The sequence below is a fragment of the Lontra canadensis genome, unplaced genomic scaffold (assembly GCF_010015895.1).
Source record: "Lontra canadensis isolate GAN:19392208 unplaced genomic scaffold, GSC_riverotter_1.0 scaffold51, whole genome shotgun sequence".
In the NCBI taxonomy this organism is placed as follows: Eukaryota; Metazoa; Chordata; class Mammalia; order Carnivora; family Mustelidae; genus Lontra; species Lontra canadensis.
Window position 1 is genome coordinate 6,982,149 of NW_022631045.1, and position 24,135 is coordinate 7,006,283.

General features: G+C 34.8%; 1 protein-coding gene across 1 annotated transcript in view; it reads right to left on the minus strand.

Moving 5' to 3' along the window:
- Positions 1-24,135, minus strand: part of CCDC122 (coiled-coil domain containing 122) — a 36,797-nt gene that overhangs the window by 11,229 nt on the left and 1,433 nt on the right. Inside the window, 4 exon segments of the mRNA XM_032873968.1 lie at positions 11,632-11,748; positions 12,647-13,045; positions 15,688-15,803; positions 16,336-16,425. Coding sequence (XP_032729859.1) covers positions 11,632-11,748; positions 12,647-13,045; positions 15,688-15,803; positions 16,336-16,425 — 722 coding nt within the window.

Sequence of the window (24,135 nt, forward strand, 5' to 3'; positions counted from 1 at the left end):
TTTTGACCTTAGGGGAAAAGCTCTGTTTTCCACCATTGAATATGATGTTAACTATGGGTTTTTCATATATGGCCTTTATTATGTTGAGGTATGTTCCCTATAAATCTACTTTGTTGAGGGTTTTTATTATGAATGGATGTTGTACTTCGTTTAATGTTTTTTTCTGCATCTATTGAAACGATCATATGGTTTTTATCCTTTCTCTTATTTTTTTATCCTTTCTCTCATTGATGTGATGCATCATGTTGGTTGATTTTTGGATATTGAACCATCCTTACATTCTGGAAATAAATCCCACTTGATAATGGTGAATGATTTTTTAATGTATTTTTGGATTCAATTTGCTAATATTGCTGAGGATTTTTGCATCTATATTCATCAGAGATATTAACCTGTGGTTCTCCTTTTTTTCCTGTGTTTTTATCTGCTTTTGGTATCAGGGTAATTCTGGTCTCATAGAATGAATGAATTTGGAAGTTCCCTTCCTCTTCTATTTTTTGGGAAAGTTTGAGATTAGCAGATACCAACTTTTCTTTACATGTTTGGTAGAATTCATCTGTGAAGCCACCTGGTCCTGGATTTTCATTTGTTGGGAGTTTTTTGATTACTGATTTAATTTCATTGTTGTTAATCCATCTGTTCATATTTCCTTTCAGCTTTAAGAACTTTAGTTTTTCTTGTAGTATAAGTCTACTGGAAGCAAAGCTCATCATCTCTGATTTAACTGAATTAAATGTTTCACCCTCATTTAAAAAAAATTTCATTAGATAATAGATTTTATATGGAATTCTTGCTTGACCTTTTTTCTTGTACCAGCAATTTAATGTTGCCTTCCATTTGTATTGGCCTCTATGTCTATGCTTTTAAAAACTCAATAACCAATTATAGCAAGGTTGCAAATTATAGAATGTTACAAAAGTTACAAGTCAATCATTTTCCTATATGCCAGTAATGAACAAGTAGAATTTGAAATGAAAAAAACTTACCATTTACATTAGCATCTGCCCCCAAATGAAATACTTACGTATAAATCTAACAAAACATGTATAAGATTTATATAAGTTAAACTACAAAACCCTGACGAAAGAAATGAAAGAATAAACATACAAAGAGATAGTCCATGTTCATGGATAGGAAGACTCAATATAACCAATATGTCAGTTCTCCCCAGCTTTATGTGTAGAGTCAATGCAAATTCAATCAAAACCTCAGAAGTTATTTTACAGATATCAATAAACTGATTCTAATGTCTACATGACAAGGCAAAAGACCCAGGATGGCTGACACTGAAAACTGATACTATCCAACTTCAAACTTTACTGTAAAGTTGTGGTACTGGTAAAAGAACAGCAGATAGATCAGTGTAATAGAATGGAGAGCCCAGAGATAGACCCACATAAAAATAGTCAACAGATCTTTGACAAAGAAACAAAGGTAATACAGTGAAGCAAAGACAGTTCCTTTAACAAATGGCATGGAAACAATTGGTCATCCACATGCAGAACCATAAATCTAGACAAAGACTTTATATCCTTCACAATAATTAATTCAAAGTAAATCACAGACCTAAACATAAAATTCAAAAACTCTTGAAAGATAATTTAGGAAAAAAACCCAGATGACTTTACAATACAACACCAAAGGCACAAGCCATGGAATAAATAATTGATAGGATGGACATCATTAAAATTAAAAACCTTGCTCTGTAAAAGACACTATCACAAAAGAATGATAAGAGAGACCACAGACTGGGAGAAAAGGTTTTAAAAAGACACATCTGATGAATGATTTTATTCAAATATACAAAGAACTCTTAAAAATCAACACCAATAACAAAAATCAGATTTTAAAATGGGCCAAAGACCTTAAAACACCTCACTAAAGATGATAGACGGGGGGGTGCCTGGGTGGCTCAGTTGGTTAAGCATCTGCCTTCAGCTCAGGTCATGATCTTGGGGTCCTGGAACGGAGCCTCACATTAGGCTCCCTGCTAGGCACTAAGCCTGCTTGTCCCGCTCTCTCTCCCTCTGACCCTCATCCAACTTTGTGCTTTCTCTGTTTCTCTCTAAAATAAATAAAAATATTTTTTAAAAAGATGAGAGATGATAAATAGCATATGAAAATATGTACCACATCATGTTATCAGGGAAATGAAAATTAAACAAAATTAATAAGATACCACTACATACCTATTAGAATGGCCCAAATCTGAAACCCTACAACACCAGATGCTGGTAAGGATATGGAGCAAGAGGAGCTTTCATTCAATGCTGGTGAAAATGCAAAATGGTACAGCCACTTTGGAAGACAGTTCAGTGGTTTCTAAGAAAACTGAACACACCTTTGAGAGACAACCCAAGAATTTCACTCCTTGGTATTTAGCCAAAGGATTTGCAAACTTATGTCCATATAATAACATGCACGTAGATGTTTATAGAAGCTTTATCCATAATTGTCAAAACTTGGAAGCAACCAAGATATCCTTTACTATGTAAATGGATAAATAAACTGGTGTTCCCAGACAAGGGAATATTATTTGGGGACACACACACACACACACAATGTCTATCAAGGCATGACAAGATATGGAGAAACCTTAATTGTACTTTACTAAGTTAAAGAAAGCCAATCTAAAAAGTACAAGGTATATGATTCCAACTATATGTCATTTTGTAAAAAGCAAAATTAAATAAAAATCTTGGTGGTTAACAGGGGTTATTAAGGAGGTAGGGATGGAAGGCAGAGCACTGAGGATTTTGGGGGCAGTGAAACTCTTCTGTATGATACTATATTATGGGTACATATCATTACATTTGTCAAAAACCATAAAAAGTACAAAGAGTGAATCCTAATGTAAACTACAGACTCTGGGTGATAGGATGCTTCAATGTAGGTCCACAGTTATAATAAAAGTATCATTCTAGTTGGGGATATTGATAATGTGAGAGGCTGTGGGCAGGAGCAAGAGGTAAGGGAACTGTCTATTCTTTCTGCTCAATTTTGCTATGAAGCTAAAACTGTTCCAAAAATAAAGTCTATTTTAAAAAATCAATTATATTCTTACCACTGTTCTTATGTATTTAGAGTATTTTTTTTCCTAGCTGCTTTTAAGGCTTTTTATTTGTATTTGGTTTTCAGTAGCTTGACTATAATTTACTTTTATACTCAGGGTTTGCTACGTTTCTTGAATCTATGTGTTATTTTTTTAGTCAAGTTTGGAACATTTATGGTCAATATTTTTTCAAATACTTTTCTGTTCCCTTTTCTCTTTCTCTTCTCCTCTGGGACTCTGATTACCAATATGTCACATTGCTTAACCTGGTTCCACAGGTTATTTAGGCTCTGTGCATTTCTTCAAAATTTTTATTTTTCTCTATATGTTTACTTTGATGATTTCTACTGAACTGTCTTTAAGTTCAAGAAAGAGCATATCTTCTGTTATGTATAACCTGTTGTTAACTTCACCCAATAAATTTCTTTCCACTTTTTTTCAATTCTAATATTTCCATTTTTTTAAATGACTAAAATTCTCTTTGTACCCATTTATCCACCATTTTTCTGTAGATTATTTAATATATGTATCATAATTTTCAAACAACTTATGAGTCAACTGTGATTCTGTTTTTATTGATTATTCTCTTAGCTATGGGTAATACATTTCTATTTATTCACATGTCTAAGAATGTTTCATTATTAACTGAATGTTGTATATATATTGTAAACTCTGGATTCCATTATTTCCCTCTGAAGTATTGAATTTTGTTCAAATAATCAGGTAACTTTCTGATAGATCATACTGATCCTGTGAGACCTTATTTAATATTTTTGTTAGAGTGTCTATTTCAGTTTTGTCCTTAAGTCTAGGCCTTGCTCTTAGTCTGCCTTTTAAGACAAAGACATTCTTAGTTCTGAGTGTGATCCTTATTCCTAAGCTGTGACAGTAGAGAGGAGTTGGCAGATGCTGTAGTGGGCAGATGCTGAAATTCCAGCATTCTTGCTCCTTGGAATTTTATCCCCCACACATGTTCAGCTCAGGTTAAAACCATGAATTTGAAGGGAGCAAATATGGAACATGGAGGCTCCCAGTAAGGCCAAATTTAATATTTACTCAATTAGCCTCATGAGGAGGAGGTTAAAGATCCATAAAACAGTATGAAGTGATTTCAAATTAAGATGACATTATTATTAGTCATAATATTGGTAGTAGTAATAGAAGTAGTTGTGGTAATAGAAGTAGTGTGGTGATAATTATTAGAAGAACATATTAAAAATTGGAAAAATCATGGACTTATCTTATGATCCAATGATTCTGCTTCTTGGTGCAAAGGGTGTGTACTATAATGTTCATTACATTATTTTATTTTTTAAGATTTTATTTATTTATGAGGGAGAGAGAAAGAGAGGTAGGAGGAGCAGAGGGAAGAAGAAAGTAGACTCTATGCTGAGCACTGAGCCCCATGCGGGGCTTGCTCCCAGGACCCTGAGATTACCAAGAGTTGGATGCTTAACCAATGGGCCACCCAGGCACCCCCATTACATTACTTTCAATAGTGTAAACTTGGAACCCATTGAATGTCTATCAATTGTAGCATGGTTAAATAAATTAAGGTATAGCTATACTGTAGCATATTTTGTAGCAGTTAGAAGGATTGAAGTAGGCCCCTACATACTAACATGAACAAAAAATCTGTGAGACAGGTTTTTAAGTAAAGCAGTTGCAAAATTATATGTGTGGTACATTTATATAATCTTCCCTTACATAGGAAGTGATTTCACATATATATACACACACATACATATGCACATTAATTTAAGTGCACACACACACACACACACACACACACACACAAAACTTGAAGGATATACACTAACCATTTGTTGCCATTAATGAGAGGTGAACATGATAAGAGAGAGCAATGCAATGGGAAGTGGTCATCAAAGGAACTATAGCCTTCTCCCTAATACTTTAATCTTTTATAAGGAGAATGCACTCCATTTGAAATGAAACCATTTTTTAAAAAAGATTGAGAGAAGTGAAGTACAAAAGACTTGAATTCACATCCTACTCTGTCTCTAAGCTAAATAACCTCTTACAAGTTATTTAAATTTCTGAGATTTTGCAAAATAGGTTATGAGAATGTAAATGGAATAGGTTATGAAAACTGCTTGAAAAATACCAGGCACTCAATAAGCAATAGATTCAATACTTCTGAACATTTCTTCTTGTACATTTTATAAAATAGAATAATAAAGATAATAAAATTTTTACAATGTAATCTAGATATCTGAATAATTCTTATCCTGTCTTTAGCTCAGCTTTTAACCTTTGCTTCTCTGGATTTTTCTCACACAACTAGACTTTTAGTTGCAGAATCATTTCTGTGGGTGACCTCAAGAAATGAATGCATTAGTTAATTTTATAAGCTGCATGTTATATTATATCAAGTAAAATATATTTTGCTCCTGATCCCTAGTAGCTCTTAAAACCCTCTAAATTTTCCCTCTCTTCTTAAAGTTGGAGCTCAGATCCTACAAAATTTAGTCAAGATTAACCCTAGTGAATCTCAAAATACTTCACATAATATCCGTTATCACAAAATATTGCTTGTAGCACTCATCATTTGCTAAAAATTTCTTTACTGCCAACTCTCCCTTCCCTGAAATTTGTTAGCTTTGCCAAATAACATTTTAATCACTGAATGTTGCTTTGAAGCTTTGTGTTTTTATGGTATTTTGCTTCCCCAGTTTTTTCACCAATTCCTTCTTCCAAAATATATATAAAGTCAGACAATAGGCTGGAGAAAAAGGCTTTTTGGGGTAAACATTTAGAAATAATTGTTTCATTCAGATATGGCCTATAAATACAAAAAAAAAATCTATTTGACCAAAAAATGTGAAATTCAAAACCTATTTTCATTTTTTCTGAACCAAAAATTGTAAAATCAATATTAACATCAAAACTAAAACATGCAAAATACAAAATGTTTGAAAGCATTTAAGATTAGAACAAAAGAATGCTACAATTCAAGTAAGAGATAACCATGAGCTGTACCAAGGAAATGGCTAAAGACATGCAGAAGAGGGGAGAAAAGAAAAGACTCAAATAAGAAAAAAGTAATAACAATATTCTGGTATTTGAATTTATCTTCTTTATAAAACTGGCTGTTTTGAGAAAGAAGTTAGTCTTATTGAAGTGCAATTCTCATCAAGCAATAAAAGAAATTGTTTAAAGAAATGCAATGTTCTCAAGACAATGTGATGGCTATATTTGTCTTTCAGTTTTATAATTTAGTTTGAATAATTTCTAATTTTTTAAATTTTCATTTATAGAACTGAAGACTATTTTAAAATGTATTAGAGGTGACAAAACTAAAATTAAAAAGCATCTGAAGAATCTTAACAAAAGTACATCGATTATGAAAGCTTAAAAACAGTTTAATAAAATTCAGGGCAAAAAGTTTAATGATGAAAACATTAAAAAAAATCAAGTCTTGAGCTCAATGACATTCTATCTAAATCTAATATTAGTGACCACTTACATTACTCTTTACCATTGGAAATACCCATTTACATTTCTGCCTCTGTCCATATGAAGTAGATGTACTTTAAAATATCTATTTCTCTTGTTAAATACAACTAAATTAAGGCTACAAACATAAGAAGCTTCTAAAAGGTGGAGAGAAGAAGGCAAACTGACTAGTGACCTCAGGACCCAAGGAAAGATATGGTGGTGAGTTCCCTGGCTTTTTATTTTGCCTCAAATATCCCAAAGTGGATACTAGAGAGGACAGCAACCTGGAATTGTCAATAGATGTAGAAAAAATAAAAAATGAAAAATAAAAAATAAATAAAACTCTAAGAAACACCTACTCTCTAGCCAAAGAACCAGGAACAGGGCTACCTAGCAAGACAGAAACATTTTAAGTAGTAACTACTAAGTCAAACATTGCAAAAAATGAGGCATCTGCCACCTCCCACACCAGTAAAGACCGAGTGGTAAGCCTATACTTCCACCATTGCTAGGCTATAACATGGTACCTCAATCTCCCTGCTGGGATGGTGTCAGAGGATGCTAATTGGGAAGCCAGGGATTTTCATCTACACTAGAAAGTAACAAATCACGCTTCTGGTATCAGTGAAACCCATTTGGGGATCCTGGACTTCTATCTGATGGTAAAAAGGCATCCTCCTCTTCTTACTGAGTAATGTCAGAGAAGGCCTACTAGAGAGTTAGGCCCTTCACCACCACTTGGTAGTAACAAGGCCATGTTTACATGTTGTCAATAAAGGCTGCATTAGGAGCACAACTGAAGTGTTCCTGTCCTCCCAGCCAGAAGGTTATCAGTAGAGGCCTAGTGGGTAGCTAGAACTCCCACTTAAGGCTACAAGTATCAAGAAGCCCTTCTGTGTTCCATGGGTATCAATGGAGACAGAGTGGAGAATATGAACTTCCTTCACCACCTGGAACTAACAATGAACCAGAGGCTTAAAACATAATAGCCAACAGGTCCATATTTCTAGTAAAACACTCATCCAACTGAATATGAAATAATCAACCTATGCCAACACAAAGAAAACACAGAAGTCAGAATGATCTGACAAGCACTTTAAAGCAGTTATCATAAAAATTCTTCAGTGAGCATGCTTGAAACAAAAATACAGAAAGTCTCAGCACAAGAATAAAATATATAAAGAACCAGATGGAAAAGATACAATACCAAAATGAATAAAGGGAATTGAGGAAAGAATCAGGGAAAGAAAGACAAAACACTGGAAATTGCTCAATCTGAATAACAGAGAGAACAGACAGAAAAATGAAATAAGAGAGTCTCAGGGGTCTGTGGGACTATAAAAAAGATCATTTGAGTCATCAGAGTTCTGGAAGGAAAAAAGAAAAGGGGCAGAGCTGAAAAAGTATTCAAATAAATAAGAGCTGAAAATTCTCAAATTTGGCAAAAGACATAAACCTATAGAATCCAGTACCTAAAAGTATCCAAATAGGATAAATCCAAAGAAATTCATGCCAAAACACATCACAGAAAAACTTCTGAAAACTAAAGACAGAGAAAGTCTTGAAAGCAGCAAGAATCAAACACCTTGGAGTGATGCTGGTTCCTTCTGGGGACATCACTAATCATCAGGGAAATGCAAATCAAAACCACAATAAGAGACCACCTCATACCTGTCAGAATGGCTAAAAGCAAAACACCAGAAACAAGTGTTGGTGAGGATGTGGAGAAAAAGGAGCCCTCATGCATTGTTGATGGGAATACAAACTGTGGATATATAGTATATATATTACAACTAAATTACAGTATGGAGTTTCCTCCATACTGTGGGAAATAGTATGGAATTTCCTCAAAAAAATAAAAATAGAACTACCATATGATCCAGTAATTCCACTATTAGGTATTTACCCAAAGAATATGAAAACAGTAATTCAAAAGGATAAATGCACCCCTATGTTTTATTATAGCATTATTTACAATAGCCAGATTATAGAAGCAACCCAAGTGTCCACTGATAGATGAATGAATAAAGAAGTTGTTTATATACACAATGGAATATTACTGAGCCATGAAAAAGAATAAAATCCTGCCATTTGCAACAACATAGGTGGATCTAGACAGTATAATGCTAAGTGAAATAAGTCAGAGAAAGACAAATACTATATGATCTCATGCATACATACAATTGAAAAAAACAACAACAACAAAAGAAAGAGATAAACCAAAAAATAGACTCTGCAATAGGGAGAACAAACTGGTAGTTGACAGAGAGAAGGTGGTGGTGGGGGACATGGGTATAATAGGTTAAGGGAATTAAGAGTATACTTATTGTGATGAGCACTAAGTAATGAATAAGATCAATATATTGTATACCTGGGGCGCCTGGGTGGCTCAGTGGGTTAAAGCCTCTGCCTTTGGCTCAGGTCATGATCCCAGGGTCCTGGGATCGAGCTCCACATCGGGCTCTCTGCTCAGCAGGGAGACTGTTTCCTCCTCCTCTCTCTCTGCCTGCCTCTCTGCCTACTTGTGATTTCTGTCTGTCAAATAAATAAATAAAATCTTTAAAAAAATATTGTATACCTGAAATGAATATAACACTGTATATTAATCATACTTCATTTTGAAAAATGTATAGGGAGAAAAACAATTTGAGTGACAGAGGGTTTTTCATCAGAAATCATGGAGGACAGAAAGAAGTAATGCAAAATAAGGCCAGAAAGAAGTAACACAAAATAAGCATTTTTCAACTGTGGAAATAAGTTGCCAAACTCAGAATTCTGTATGTAGAAAAAATATCCTTCAGGAGTGAAGGGGAAATCAAGACCTTCTCAAATGTAAAAAACTAAAAGACTTTGTCACTAGCAGACCTATCCTAAAAGAGTTAAATTGGAAGTATACTAAAAGAGTTGAATTGAAAAAGATAGAAGGGATTTTAGAGAATCAGGAAGGAAGAATATGATAGAGCAAAAATACAGGTAAATATAGACAAATGGAGAGGTCATAGCTAATGGGTATGGAATTTATGTTTTGAGGTGATGAAAATTTCTAAAATTAACTAAGGAAATGGTTACAAATGATCTATGAATATACCAAAAATCATTGAATTATGCACTTTCAATGGGTAAATTTTATTTCAATAAAGTTTTTTTAAAAATCACAATAGTGGTAGCTTAAGGAAAGGGGCACAAAAGGATTTCCTGAGCATGAATGGGCAAGTTTTATATCTTGATCTAGGTGATGGTAACATAGGTGTAAATATATATCTTAGTCAAAATTAATCAAACTAAACCTTTCAATTTGTGTATTTACTCTTATAGTTATACCACAATAAAGAATATTAGAATAAGAAATTGATAGGTAATCTCAAATTCCTTTCCAAAATGCTTTTGACCAATTTACATTAATAGCAACAGTATATTAAAATTCAAGTGCTCCACATCTTACCAACTATAATATTGATAATCTAAGGGACTAAGTATGGGACCCCATTGTATTTTTTTTTAATTTTTTATTTCTTTTCAGCGTAACAGTATTCATTGTTTTTGCACTGCACCCAGTGCTCCAATGCAATCCGTGCCCTCTCTAATACCCACCACCTGGTTCCCCCAACCTCCCACCCCCCACCCCTTCAAAACCCTCAGATTGTTTTTCAGAGTCCATAGTCTCTCATGGTTCACCTCCCCTTCCAATTTCCCTCAACTCCCTTCTCCTCTCCATCTCCCCTTGTCCTCCATGCTATTTGTTATGCTCCACAAATAAGTGAAACCATATAATTGACTCTCTCTGCTTGACTTATTTCACTCAGCATAATCTCTTCCAGTCCCGTCCATGTTGCTACAAAAGTTGGGTATTCATCCTTTCTGATGGAGGCATAACACTCCATAGTGTGTGTGTGTCTTTTAAAAGAAATACTTCTCTGACACAAGTGGGTAAGTTTGTCTCCTATATTGTCTTTAATCTTCCTGGAAATTGTTATATGTGTGTGTTATAAGATAGAAATACAATTTTATTTCTAAATTTGCTTTATTTCTCCATATGGCTGACCTATTTTGTTTGTACCATTTATGATAGATTATATCTGTATTATTTTTTCTATTTCATTAATCATTTTATTTGTATTTTGATGCATTGATAGTGTCTTACTATTTATAATTTTATAATAAATATGGATCTAGAAGCCAAAAAACCCCCATTTATTTAGATTACTAGAAAAATGCAAGATAAAGTAATGATGTTTCTTAAATGTTTTGTAAGGATGAGGATTTTTTTTTTTTTTTTTTTGACAGAGAGATCACAAGTAGGCAGAGAGGGAGGCAGAGAGGCAGGCAGAGAGAGAGGGGGAAGCAGGCTCCCGCTGAGCAGAGAGCCTGATGAGGGGCTCCATCCCAGGACCCTGAGATAATGACCTGAGCCGAAGGCAGAGGCCTTAACACACTGAGCCACCCAGGCGCCCCAGGATGAGGATTGAATCATTGAATTCCTTAGATGTTTTATTATTGTGGCAAATTAGCCACAAGCAAATGCATCTTTTTAGTTTTCAAATTAATATCCTAAGGGTGAAAATTATTTATTTGCCCTCAACAACATATTATTTTCCATTTTTGCTCTCCATTCATTTAAACAATAATGACCATAGAAATCTACTAGTGGTACCCCAAATTTAATCTTGCTTTCAATTTTGTATATCAGTTTTTTTATTTGATTCTTAATAATAAAAAATATGAGGTCAGAGAGGTTTAGAATACTAATGACTTCCATTGTCTCTTACTCTAACTTAAGGAATTTCTGATAGCTCTCTAGTAATTGTCATGCTTTTTGACTTGATAATCTGTTTTCTAGACATTAATTGAGAACAAAAGTGTTGGTGGAATGAGACCTATAGTAATTTTAGGCCACATTTTAATAGGAATGAGTGCTTGCTTTGTTTGAATACATTTCACAGACATAAGTATCTGAATGAGGGAGTTATCTCTATTAATGACTTGAACTTTACTACTTTTTATAGTTCTTTTTTTTCCTCTAGCTGTTTTAGAAATTGAGAGTAAACTATGGAAATTATAAATATGGTACAAGCTTAAGAAATGATACCATAAAACACTGAAATCAGATAATGAAGACTTACCTCTATTTCTTTTCTTAATTTTTCATGTGTCTTTTTCTCTTCTTCAAGAAAACAAGTTTTTTCAGTGATAGATTCTTTTACAGTTACAATTTTATCCTTTAACTCTGTAATGTCTTCCTGTATGTTTACAGAAGTTTAAAATATACAAGTCAAACAATGAATGGTCAATATAAGTCCAACATTTTTAGTATTTCTATAATTTAAAGAAACTAGCCATCACATTTAATTTTGGTAAAAAGGATTAGAATATTACTTTTATAGGTACAAAGAATAAAGAACTGTTACTCAAACAAATAAACCTTTGACTTAAAAACTTAAAATTAAAACTAAATGTAAATATTTTAAAAAGTGGTAGTCATACTGGCCATTGCACAGGAACAGTAACTAATAATACAGTATATGTTAATTAAATTGAATTTAAATGTAAAAAGGATAAAAACTTAAAATTAAAACAAAATGGAAATAAGATGTAAGAAAAGTAGTAGTCATAGTGGCAATTGCCCAGCAACAGTGTAAAGGAATCTTTTAAATTCTCTAACAAGAAACGACAGGTATTTTAAGTTTATATCTCCCATTGTCTTCAAAAAATGGTATAAAAGTAAAACAAATTCTTAAGGCACTATTATTAATTGATATTGTTTGTAGAATAGCATTAAGCATACGAAATTGATTTGAATTGGTCAGATCCATTAGCCTAGGAAGTGAGGACTTCAACACTTTTGTGAGTCACACTTTCTGAAACAAATGGATTAATTGTTCACTGTAAATTTTTTGACTATATATTTTTATTAATCCACAGGGGATTTGAGAAAAACTCCCTTATGTATTTGTACATTTCATATAGTTATTATATAACTCATGTATTTGTTTTTAAAAGTTGTGAAAATAGTTTCTGAATCTAGTTAAGACAGTTATAGACATTTTATTAAGTTAATGATAAGTGTTTCGCTTAATAAGTAAGAGTACTTGCAAAAAAAGAGTAATAGAAAAAATTTTGATAAAGGATATTTCAAACCTGTACTTGTTTTATGTGATTTCCTTCTGGATTTTGGAGATTTTGCATAAGTTCCTCTTTCATTCTTTTTAGCTTTTTAACAAGATCTCGTTTTTCATGAAGTACAGTCATGAATGACCATTTGCTTTCTACCTCACCCAAACCATCTTTATGCTCTTTTATTTTTGCGTAGTATTCATTATATCTTATCATGTGTTCCTCAAAGTCTTCTTGGGCTGCTTCTATGTCAAATTTAAGCTTTACATTTTCTGTATGTAAGGATTTGATTTGAGTTTCCAGGTTCCCACACTGAAGTTTGGCATTCTCTATGGCAGCATCTTGCTGACAAATTTGCCTTTCTATTTCTTTAGTTTCTGCAGAGACAGATGCTATTTGCTTTTCAAGCTCATGGAGTTCATTCTGTAAAAAAATATTATTATTATTAATTCATGATATTCAACATTAGAAGAATGTTATTGTTTTGATCCATATGTCTGTAGCAAAATCACAACATAAAAATACACATTTATCAGATATAGAAAAATTGATATACAATAAAAGGAACCATTCAGTAAGTAACAAAATTATTTTATAATGTTAGAGGGAGCCGAGAGTTATATATTTCTTACTTTTTAATGTTCATCTAATTCAAAATATTAAAATTTTATAATTTGTGTTAACACTTTATTAATAAAAAGTTTTACTTCCTCCTTTCAATATGGATGAAATTATTTATTTTTATTTATTTTTACTATTTATTTATTTATTTTTCTTTCATGATTGCACTTGCTTGAACCGCCAATACCATAGAAAGAACAGAAGTGGTAAGATCACATATCCTTGCCTTCCTTGCTCCTGGTCTTAGGAGAGAAACATTCACTTTTTCACCATTAGATAAGTTGGCTATAGGATTCATTAAGGGATGTATATGTCCTTTTTTAGATTATGGAAGTTGTACTCCTAATTTGCTAGTTTTTATCATGAATGGATGTTGGATTATGAAAAGTATTTTTATGCGTCTTTAATTCTCTTTCTAAATATAAATGTACTAATTTTTTCTCTTGCTTAAATCCTGCCAAAACCTTCCCATTATCTTTAATATAATGTCCAAGTTTCTTATCATAGTATGTATCTCCCACTACTTCTCAAAACATACCCTATACTATACTGCCACCAAACCACATATACAGTTGACCCTTGAGCAACACATGCATGGGTCCATTTATAGGCAGATTTTATATATCTAAAAAGTACAGTACTATAAATGTATTTTCTCTTCCTTGTGATTTTTTTTAAAAAAGATTTTATTTATTTGTTTGAAAGACAGAGTGAGCGAGCGCGAGAGAGAACAAGCCAAGGGGAGAGGCAGAGGGTGAAGTTGACTCCACCCTGAGCAGGAAGCCCAGTGCAACTTGCAACTCAAGGCTTGATTCCAGGACCCTGGGATTATGACCTGAGCTCAAGGCAGATGTTTAACCGACTGAGCCACCCAGGTGTCCCCTTGTGATTTTCTTAATGATATTGTTTTTTCTCTAGCTGACATTATTGTAAAAATATAGTATATAAAACATGTAACTTAAAAATATGTCTATTGGTAAGTCTTCTAGTCAATAGTAGGCTATTGTAGTTAAATTTTGGGTGAGTGAAAAGTTATATGTTGATTTAACTGGCTCAGGGTAGCACTCCTAACCTCCACATTATTCAAGAATCGACTGTAGTTCTATGACTGTATCAAATGCTCTTTTAGGCTTCTGTGAATTTTCTCAGGATCTTCTTGCCCAGAATACCATCCTTTTCACACCCAAACCTTAAACCTGTCCTAGATAGCCAATAGTCAAGTGAACTCCAGCTGTCTTCTTTTTTTAAACTCAATATAAATGTCACTTTGTGATCATTCCTTTAGCGTTAAATGTGTTCATGCCTTCACTATTGACATTACTACCCTGCGTATAATTACTTATTTATTTGTCTCCCTCTTCAATAGATGAGTGAGGACAATGTTTGGCAAAATGCTTAATAAAAAGTAGGCTATTGATATAAGTGAAATAACACCTGTGAAACTCATTGGAGAGTGAGAAATTTTACAGAAAATTTCTTTATAAAGAGCTAAGACCTTATTATTTTATATTATATTCTCTTGCAAAAAATGTATTCTTTTCTAAAAGTAACTATGCAATGTAAATATTTATGAGATCCATATTACCATGGTAGTATAATTATTAATCATCATATCTCTGCTGATACATTAATACCTAAAACCAACATCAAAATCTACCTCTATACTGTCTACCAGGGCCCCAGCAGGATACTGTACATATATTTACAAATATTAACTCATTTAATCCTCATGAAAACCTTGTAGGCAGGTTGTACTATTATCTCTATTTTACAAATACAAAAACAGAAGCACAGAGAAATTAAACAATGGAGCTAAAAGCAGCAAATTCTGCCTTTCAAACTAGGCTGCTGGGTTCTAGAGACTATTTTTCAGTTCCATAATATATTTAATAATAATCTTTAAAAAACACATAGTAAATATACCATTTCCATTTTTCTTTAGCTATATTAAGAGTATAGTTATATCTAATTGTGCTGCATACAAAAAACAAGTATGGCTTCCAAATTCCCCACAGTGGAATCATGAATACATTTTGAATATAAGGAACACAAAAATGTTTCTCATCACCTTGTAATGTTCACTGACAACTAATAGCCATGGCTTTAAAAACACTGGCTTAAAAACTTAACCTTTCTTCAATTTAACGTTTTAGGAAAAACTGAAATAGAAGTGAATTTAAAATAATTCTATGTGATACATTGGGCTTTATATGTACATACTACAGTTCTAAGGACATTGCTGAATCCTTGTATATTGGGTGTGTGAAATGTTCCATGAAAGTAAAATACTTGTATAGACTTCACTTTGGGGTAATAGAATAATTAAGAAGGAGTAAACATGAAAAACAGGAGTTTCAAATAGCCTCCCAACTTCCCTGTTATTAATTCAATATCATTTTAAAGACAGTATTGACTTATTTAAAAGACTATATGAAGTAGATTACCTGCAAATGGAACAGAACTTTTTTGTTTTTTTCTATTTCTGATGTTTGTGATTGTTGTTGCTTTGCAACTTGCTCTACAGCATCAGTTAATGTAGATGTGCCTTGGTTAGCCAGAGCTAGACAAAAGAATAAAGTACATAAAACTGTAAGTTGCAAACACTCTAAGAAAGTTATTGTTTCTTCACTCAAAGTCATGAAAAATGTGGTATGTCTCATAAATAAAATAGATTTAGAATTGGTAATATTCCCTTTCTGACTATAAACAAAACCAAAATCAAAAGCCATAATAATACACAATGCAGAATAGCCTACCATAATGTTATACCTGTTCCTGTACGGAACAGTATAAATATTTTGATTGTCTCCATTTTTTTTAATCCAGACCACTTACACATATGCGTAATTACAGTGCTACCATAATAAGTATACAGCAATTATAGTTGATGAATTTTCATTAAAGGCCTGTTGTTATGCCTTTTCTAAATATCATCTAAGTGTCCTCCTGGAGAAATTTAATAGCTTCCTTCTATTGTATTTGGCTATACATTTTAACACAATTATCCTATCATACTACCTTTTTGTTGCTGCTTATCCTTTAATTATTTCTTTTTTTAAAAAATAATTTATTTCTTAAGATTGCTTCATTACCTTCTTCAGGAACTCCTTGACTCTTCCTTTCTTTGTTGCCTGACATTCTACTCTGTCTCTTTCTCTCTTTTTGGTTCACTTTCTTTAGGCCTATAAAATAATCAATATTGATAATTTTTCACTTTTCTTTCTTTTTTTCTCCTGTCATATATCCTGGTGATCCTGAAAACAAGAATCTTGCCTTCTCTCTTATATGCTGCATGCAATTCTTTTAGTAAAACTTATTGGTTCTACCTTTAAATTATATTAGAATCCACTCACTGCTTACCACTTTTAAATACTATTACTAGAGAGGCTTCCGTCATAACATTCTTTAAAACATGACCTCTCCTCCTTCATTTTCCATTTCATTATCCTGACTCATTTTTCTTTTTTTTATTCATTATTTTTATTAACATATAGTGTATTATTTCCCCAGGGGTACAGGTCTGTGAATCACCAGGCTTACACACTTCACAGCACTCACCATATCACATACCCTCCCCAATGTCCATAACCCAACCACCCACTCCCTATCCCCCTCCCCCACAGCAACCCTCAGTTTGTTTTGTGGAATTAAGAGTCTCTTATAGTTTGTCTCCCTCCCCATCCCATCTTGTTTCATTTTTTCCTTCCCTACCACCCAGACCCACCACTCTGCCTCTCACATTCCTCATATCAAGGAGATCATATGATAATTGTCTTTCTCTGATTGACTTATTTCACTCAGCATAATACCCTCTAGTTCCATCCATGTCATTGCAACTGGCAAGATTTCATTTCTTTTGATGGCTGCATAGTATTCCATTGTATATATATATCACATCTTCTTTATACATTCATCTGATGATGGACATCTAGGTTCTTTCCATAGTTTGGCTATTGTGGACAGTGCTTCTGTAAACATTCAGGTGCAAATGCCCCTTTGGGATCACTACATTTGTATCTTTAGGGTAAATACCCAGTCGTGCAATTGCTGGGTTGTAGGGTAGCTCTATTTTCAACTTTTTGAGGAACCTCCACGCTGTTTTCCAGAGTGGCTGCACCAGCTCGCATTCCCAAAAACAGTGTAGGAGAGTTCCCCTTTCTCCGCATCCTCTCCAACATATGTCATTTCCTGACTTGTTAATTTAAGCCATTCTGACTGGTATGAGGTGGTATCTCATTGTGGTTTGATTTGTATTTCCCTGATGCCAAGTGATGGTGAGCATTTTTCCATGTGTCTGTTGGCCATCTGGATGTCGTCTTCGCAGAAATGTCTGTTCATGTTTTCTGCTCATTTTGTGATTGGATTATTTGTTCTTTGGGTGTTGAGTTACAGATTTTGGATACTAGCCCTTTATCTGACATGTCATTTGTGAATATCTTCTCCCATTCTGTCAGTTGTCTTTTGGTTTTGTTGACTGTTTCCTTTGCTGTGTAAAGCTTTTGAGCTTGATGAAGTCGCAATAGTTCATTTTGGCCCTTGCCTCCCTTGCCTTTGGCTATGTTTCTAGGAAGAAGTTGCTGCGGCTGTGGTCGAAGAGATCACTGCCTGTATTCTCCTCAACTGCTTCATTTTTCTTAATAGCATTTGTCACCATTGATATTTTATATGGATTTGTTTCTTTTTTTTATCTCCTTTTACTAATGCAAGCTCCATAAGGGTAGAGATTAGAACAGTGCCTGGCACTTACTTAATAGGTGTCTATTTGTAGTCTATCTCCACTCCAGTTTACCTTGTTCTAATGATAGAATTATGCTCCTAAAATACTGTTCCCACCATATCAACATCATAGCCGGTCTTTCAACTCCATCATAGATGGCATCTTCTTTAAGAAGTCTTTCTTGGGGCACCTGGGAGGCTCAGTGGGTTAAAGCCTCTGCCTTCGGCTCAGGTCATATCCCAGGGTCCTGGGATCGTGTCCCGCATCAGGCTCTCTGCTCGGTGGGGAGCCTGCTCCCGCCTCTCTCTCTGCCTGCTTCTCTGCCTACTTGTGATCTCTGTCAAATAAATAAATAAAATATTAAAAAAAAAAAGAAGTCTTTCTTGGTAGATACGATCCTTCCCTCTCTTTAGTGCAATTGTTTCTATATCTCTATTATACCATGATAACAGTTTAGGTCATAGAGTAAGATAGAACTAGCTTTGAACTTGAGTTGTACCACTTATTAGTTCATTAGGTAAATTCTTTCCAATCTGGGCCTCAAGGTCCTTATCCTATAAAACAGAAACAATAGTAATACCTATCTCATTGGGAGGACTAAATGAAATAATGCATGACAGCATTTAGCAAATTCCTGCTACTCAACAGTTTTTATTCTTACTATTTCTATTATTATATACTATATCTCTCCAATAGACTGTAAGCTCCAGGAAGACAAATATTATGTCTTATTCATTTCTGTATTCCTTAAAGAATTTGGTGGAGAAATGTAAAAAATGAAGAAAATTAGATTTACATAATAAAAAATAACATAACTGGTACTTCTTGATCTCTATATCTGAAGCAACATAAACTGAAAAACCCTTGGGTGTCATTTATTTAAATCAACTGATTGTGAAAGGATATCTACTTTAAAATTGGGAAAGTTTGAGGGGCACCTGGGTGGCTCAGTCAGTTAACTGTCTGCCTTTGGCTTGGGTCATGATCTGATCATGGGTGGAATTAAGTACCAAGTGAGGCTACCTGCTCAGAGGTGGAGTTCACTTCTCTCTCTCCCTTTGCCCCTCTTCCTGCCACTACCCCACCCCCAAATAAACAAATACAATCTTAAAAAAATTAAATTGGGAGTTTTATTTTTTTCTTGATCTCTATTGTAGAATGGACAAAAGATAAAAATGAAAATAAACTACTGCCATCTACTGATAATGCATTACAATTGCTTAAATTAATGAAAACAGAGTTTAGACTAGACAGTATCAATTACTCTTTCATTCAAGCCACATATGTAGGTACATATAATATGCAAGGTATTGTGAGGAATATAAAGATGAATTAAGTGACTCTGATTAAAAAAATATCTATAGTATTCCATAGTAAATGTCCAATTTCCATATAAAACATAATCATTTAGAAAAAATACTTTCAACTAAAATAATTAGTTTTACAGTAAACAGTGTAATGCAGATGCTATATTAAACTACCATTCTTTTATAACTATAGTCAACATTTATTGAGTACTTGCAAGTAGCTAGCATTTTTCTAAGTGCTTTTACATGAATTATCTTTATTTCCCCTCAGAGCAATCCTATAGGCTAAATACTATTTTTACTTATATTTTGTAGATGAATAAACTTAAGACTTGGAGAAATTAAGAAATTAGCCAAAGGCCACACATCCAACAAGTAGGAAGGATGTAATTTGAAACTATTAGGATCCAAATTACATTTATTAGGCACTCAATATGTACTAAAGCACTGGGATAATCATGATTTGTGCATTGTCTCTTTTGCATTGAAGAGGCAAGGCCCTCTAAGTGACCCTTGGAGAATTTGAAAGGGCCATGTTTCAAGTTTTTGGAAACTCATCATCTGGTACCTCTTCCAAGTTAATGACCAAAATAAAGCAAGTTTATCAAACTACTCTGGGACCTTCGAGAGCTTTTAGCTTAGAAGAATAAAGAGGAGGCAAATGTATATGTGCACCCATGTCACATAAGCACTGTTTTTCATTCTGAATGGAAAAAGCTGTCATATGAACCTGCTAGGCAGTTAAAGTAGTTAAGTTTATAATTTCATTCTACCCTTTTAGAATAGATACTTTATCAGAAAACAGATACTTTTTTCTTGTGTGAAATTGTTTTCTAAGTGGGAGGGGGGTTTAATATCTAAAGCTGATATTTAACTGAGAAAGCCACAAAATTAGCCTGGGGAAAGATGAGATTAAAGAGTTCCCTGGTATCAAGCAAATTTTAAATTATGATTTGTCAGAAACATGATGAAATCAGATTTGAGTGGTTCAATTCCAACAAGATAATAGTGAGAAAAATGTGACACACTACAAATGAGTAAAAACGCACATTTCAGGTAAAAAACAACAACAACAACAACATGTCTTTTCAAACATATGTTTTCAAGAGAAGTTATAACATTGTCAGAGTCATCCAAATGAATTAATTAACTGAATCATAAAAAATGTATTCACATCTATTATTTACTTGTGTGTTAGGATCTGGTAGGACTAGGCATTACCTCTTTTTTGACGAGGCAATGTGACTAAGGTTTCAGACTGCTCAAAACAAAACAAAACAAAACAAAAAACCCAGAGGATTTGTACCATTCCTTAACTTCCTATTAAAGACAATACAGGCAACATTAATACATTATCCACATTGCTTTTAGCTTTCCATCAAAGATGAGATTTCTCTGAATTTCTCTGATAGTACTGGACTACCAAATGTGTCCTTGTAAAGTGTAGACATACAGAGACTGATCAGAAGCTTGAATCCAAGCTTTAAGGGATGGCTGGGCCACTGTTTCAAATTCAAATGATAAGCCTTTGATGAAATTCAGTCATAACCTACCTGCTTGCTTCATTGAGAACAGTAGGAAGCAAGGTCTTCTGTTACTCTATAAGTAAGCATGATTTCAAAACCATGAGGAGCTTATAGTGGGTTGAACAGTATACCCCCACCCCCAATATATGCATGTCTTACCCTCCAGAACCTGTGAATGTGGTCTTATTTGGAAAAATAGTCTTTGCAGATGTAATTAAGTATCTTGAGATGAGATCATCCTGGATTTAGGGTGGACCTAAATGTGCCTAAATTTAGGGTCCCACCTAAATCCAATGACAGGTAAGAGACTGTCTAGGCAAACAGTGGCCAGACCATATATAAATACAGCACTTTTACTGACAACCTGCAGCAACAAATTCAGGGAGCCAGACTATCTACAGTAATCAGACTAGGAAGCCATTCTGCTATCTATGTCAGACTTGTAGGAAGCTACACCACTATCTCTAATAACAATTCCAGAAGCCAAACAGTAAGTCCTGTAACAACTGGCTCCAGATGACCAGTATTTGATGAATAACTAACAGCTCCCCTAATTGGGACCAGTCAGAGAAAGCCAAAATGTACACATTTAGCCAATCACATAGGATGTCCCATTTCTAGTTAACTTACCTACAGCTCTCCTATACCCATAGCCTCCAATCAGGGTATACCTGAAGATTTCCTTTTTTTCCCACTATTAAAGCTTTCCTACTCTGCCAACACACAAGTGATAGTGGCTTACTCCCTTGCCATAGCAAACTCTGAATAATCTTTGCTTGTTCTCATATGGTTGGTCATTATTTCCACACAGGTGTCCTTATAGCAGAAAGGTAGAGGAAGATTTGAAAATCAGACATACATTAAGAAGACCATATGAGTATGAAGACCTAGAGTCCCAAGTCACACAGCTCCAGGCCAAGGAACAAACACCTGGAGCCACCAGAAACTGGAAGAGGCAAGGAAAATAAGATACTTTGAAGGGAATATGGTCCTGACAACACCTAGATTTGGGACTTCTGTTTCTATAACTTTGAGAGAATACATTTTATAATGACTCTCTGGTTAAACTGACTTAAAAAAAACAGATTTAGAGAAAATTTACATACTATCAAGTTCCTTATAAAGTTAAGTTTATAATTTCATTCTACCCTTTTAGAATAGATACTTTATCAGAAAATAAATTTGAATTATATACTTTATAAAGTGTACACATTATAGTGTTTAATTGACTTTTTCAGTTTATTGCTAGGCTATGGGTCCAGACTACATCAATGAGAGGGTTTCTTTTGTATGAACAAAATGCTAAGGAAGAAGCAATTAATTCTGCCTGGTGAGGGAATGGGGATTCAAGGAAAGTTATGATTGAGCTTGGGAGATCTTAACAAGTAGCAGTTAGATAAGCATAAAAAGAGAAGGGTGTTCCAAGACGGAACAGCCTTTAGTTTGAGTGGCTTGGGAATAAGGCAGTTGTTTTTTAAAGCTAATTATGCATCTGAATCATCTGCATAGATTAAAACAAAATAAACATCAAAGAAAAACATGCCCAGACTTGACTCCTAGAGATTCTGATTCAAATGTATATTGAATGGGATTCCTAGATTATTTTAAGTTCTGTTTGTAGTTCTGATGTGCAGCCAGGAGAACCACTGGAAAGGGGTGAATGAAGACGAGGTAAGAGAGGTGATGAGGCTAGATAGCCTAGGAACAAATGGTGAAAAGAAATGTTATGTAAATACATCACAATGACAAACTCTCTTCCCTGGCAACTTTCCTATTTTGAAATAGTTTTAAACTTTTTACTGCTGGGTGCCTGGATGGCTCAGTGGGTTAGACCTCTGCCTTCCACTGAGGTCATGATCCCAGGGTCTTGGGATGGAGTCCCGCATCAGGGTCCCTGCTCAGCAGGGAGCCTGCTTCCCTCTGTCTGCCTCTCCGCCTACTTGTGATCTCTGTCAAATAAATAAATTAAAAAAAAAACTTAAAAAAATTTTTTTACTGCCACTACTGTTTAGTGAAAGAAAATGAATTCCCATCATTGTAAAAACATGGATAAATGTTTTAAACCAGCTTTGTAACTCAAAAGATCTCTATTTTGCTTAAGGTAATATTTAACATAAAACAAACTCAGAGGGGCGCCTGGGTGGCTCAGTGGGTTAAAGCCTCTGACTTCGGCTCAGGTCATGATCCCAGGGTCCTGGGATTGAGCTCCACATCAGGCTCTCTGCTCCGCGGGGAGCATGCTTCCTCCTCTCTCTCTGCCACTTGTGATTTCTGTCTGTCAAATAAATAAAATCTTAAAAAAAAACAAAAAACAACAAACTCAGAGAGTACAGAGTGCACCCTCTGATTACGGGTACCATCGGCCGAAGGCTCTTAATGAATGCCCCACAAAAATCATGAAAATACAAATTTTGACAAAAACATCTGCTAGGGATACTGAACAGCAAGTTCCTATTCTGGGTTGGTGATCCCAACACCTAGTCAAATAGAATGGAAGCACTTGCCCACCTCCAAGTGCTCTTCCAAACTCCCAGATATCTAGGACTTGTACTCTTTCAGGTAAAACTTCTTCAGCAGTTATCGTCTGAGCAACAAGGAAGACAAAAGGGACCTCTCCTTCCATCATAACCAGTTCCACAGGAAGCACCCTTTCTCCTACTCTTCGAAGGCGGGACAGATTTTCCCTTTATCTTAGCATCTGCCCTCCATGTAGTAGCTGTTCGATATTTCTAAATGGATGTTCCACTCTTTGAGGTTAGACAAGGGATGCTAATTTATTACAATTCTGAGTTACTGCCTTCTAATTTTCTACTAGCGGCACGTATTTTTAAACGGCCACACAAGACTTTGTCAGTGCAAATAGAGGAACTGTAAAGAGTGTTCGTCCAGTCCAGTCAGCAAGTAAGGTGGAATCAGCAAAAAGGCAAAGGAAGGTTCAACCAAGTGTTTCTGGGAACAAAAAAAAAGCCACACAGTGTAAAAAACAGCAAGAAGTACAAACAAACTCCACCCAAGGAGGCGGATTACTTGAACCCTGGATGGGGCAAATTTCCAAGTGCTAACACAAGCTGGTTCTCAGGGTTGGGCTCCGGTGATGAAACCAAGTGTCTGACCCACACGGCTTGTCCTCGAGCGTTTGGGGGAGCGGACTTCGGGAGAGGGCTTCCATTCGCAGGAGGGAGTCTGCCATTTGCTCCCCGGGTCCCCGCCTCTCCTTAGGGGCCTGCCTGCCTTCCCGCGGCCCCGCTCCCCTCACCCGCCCGCCAGTCTTCCAGACGCCCCTCTCCCCTCGCGGGCCCACCGGTCCCCCTCACTGACTCGCCCTCCTTGCCCGCCTGCTGC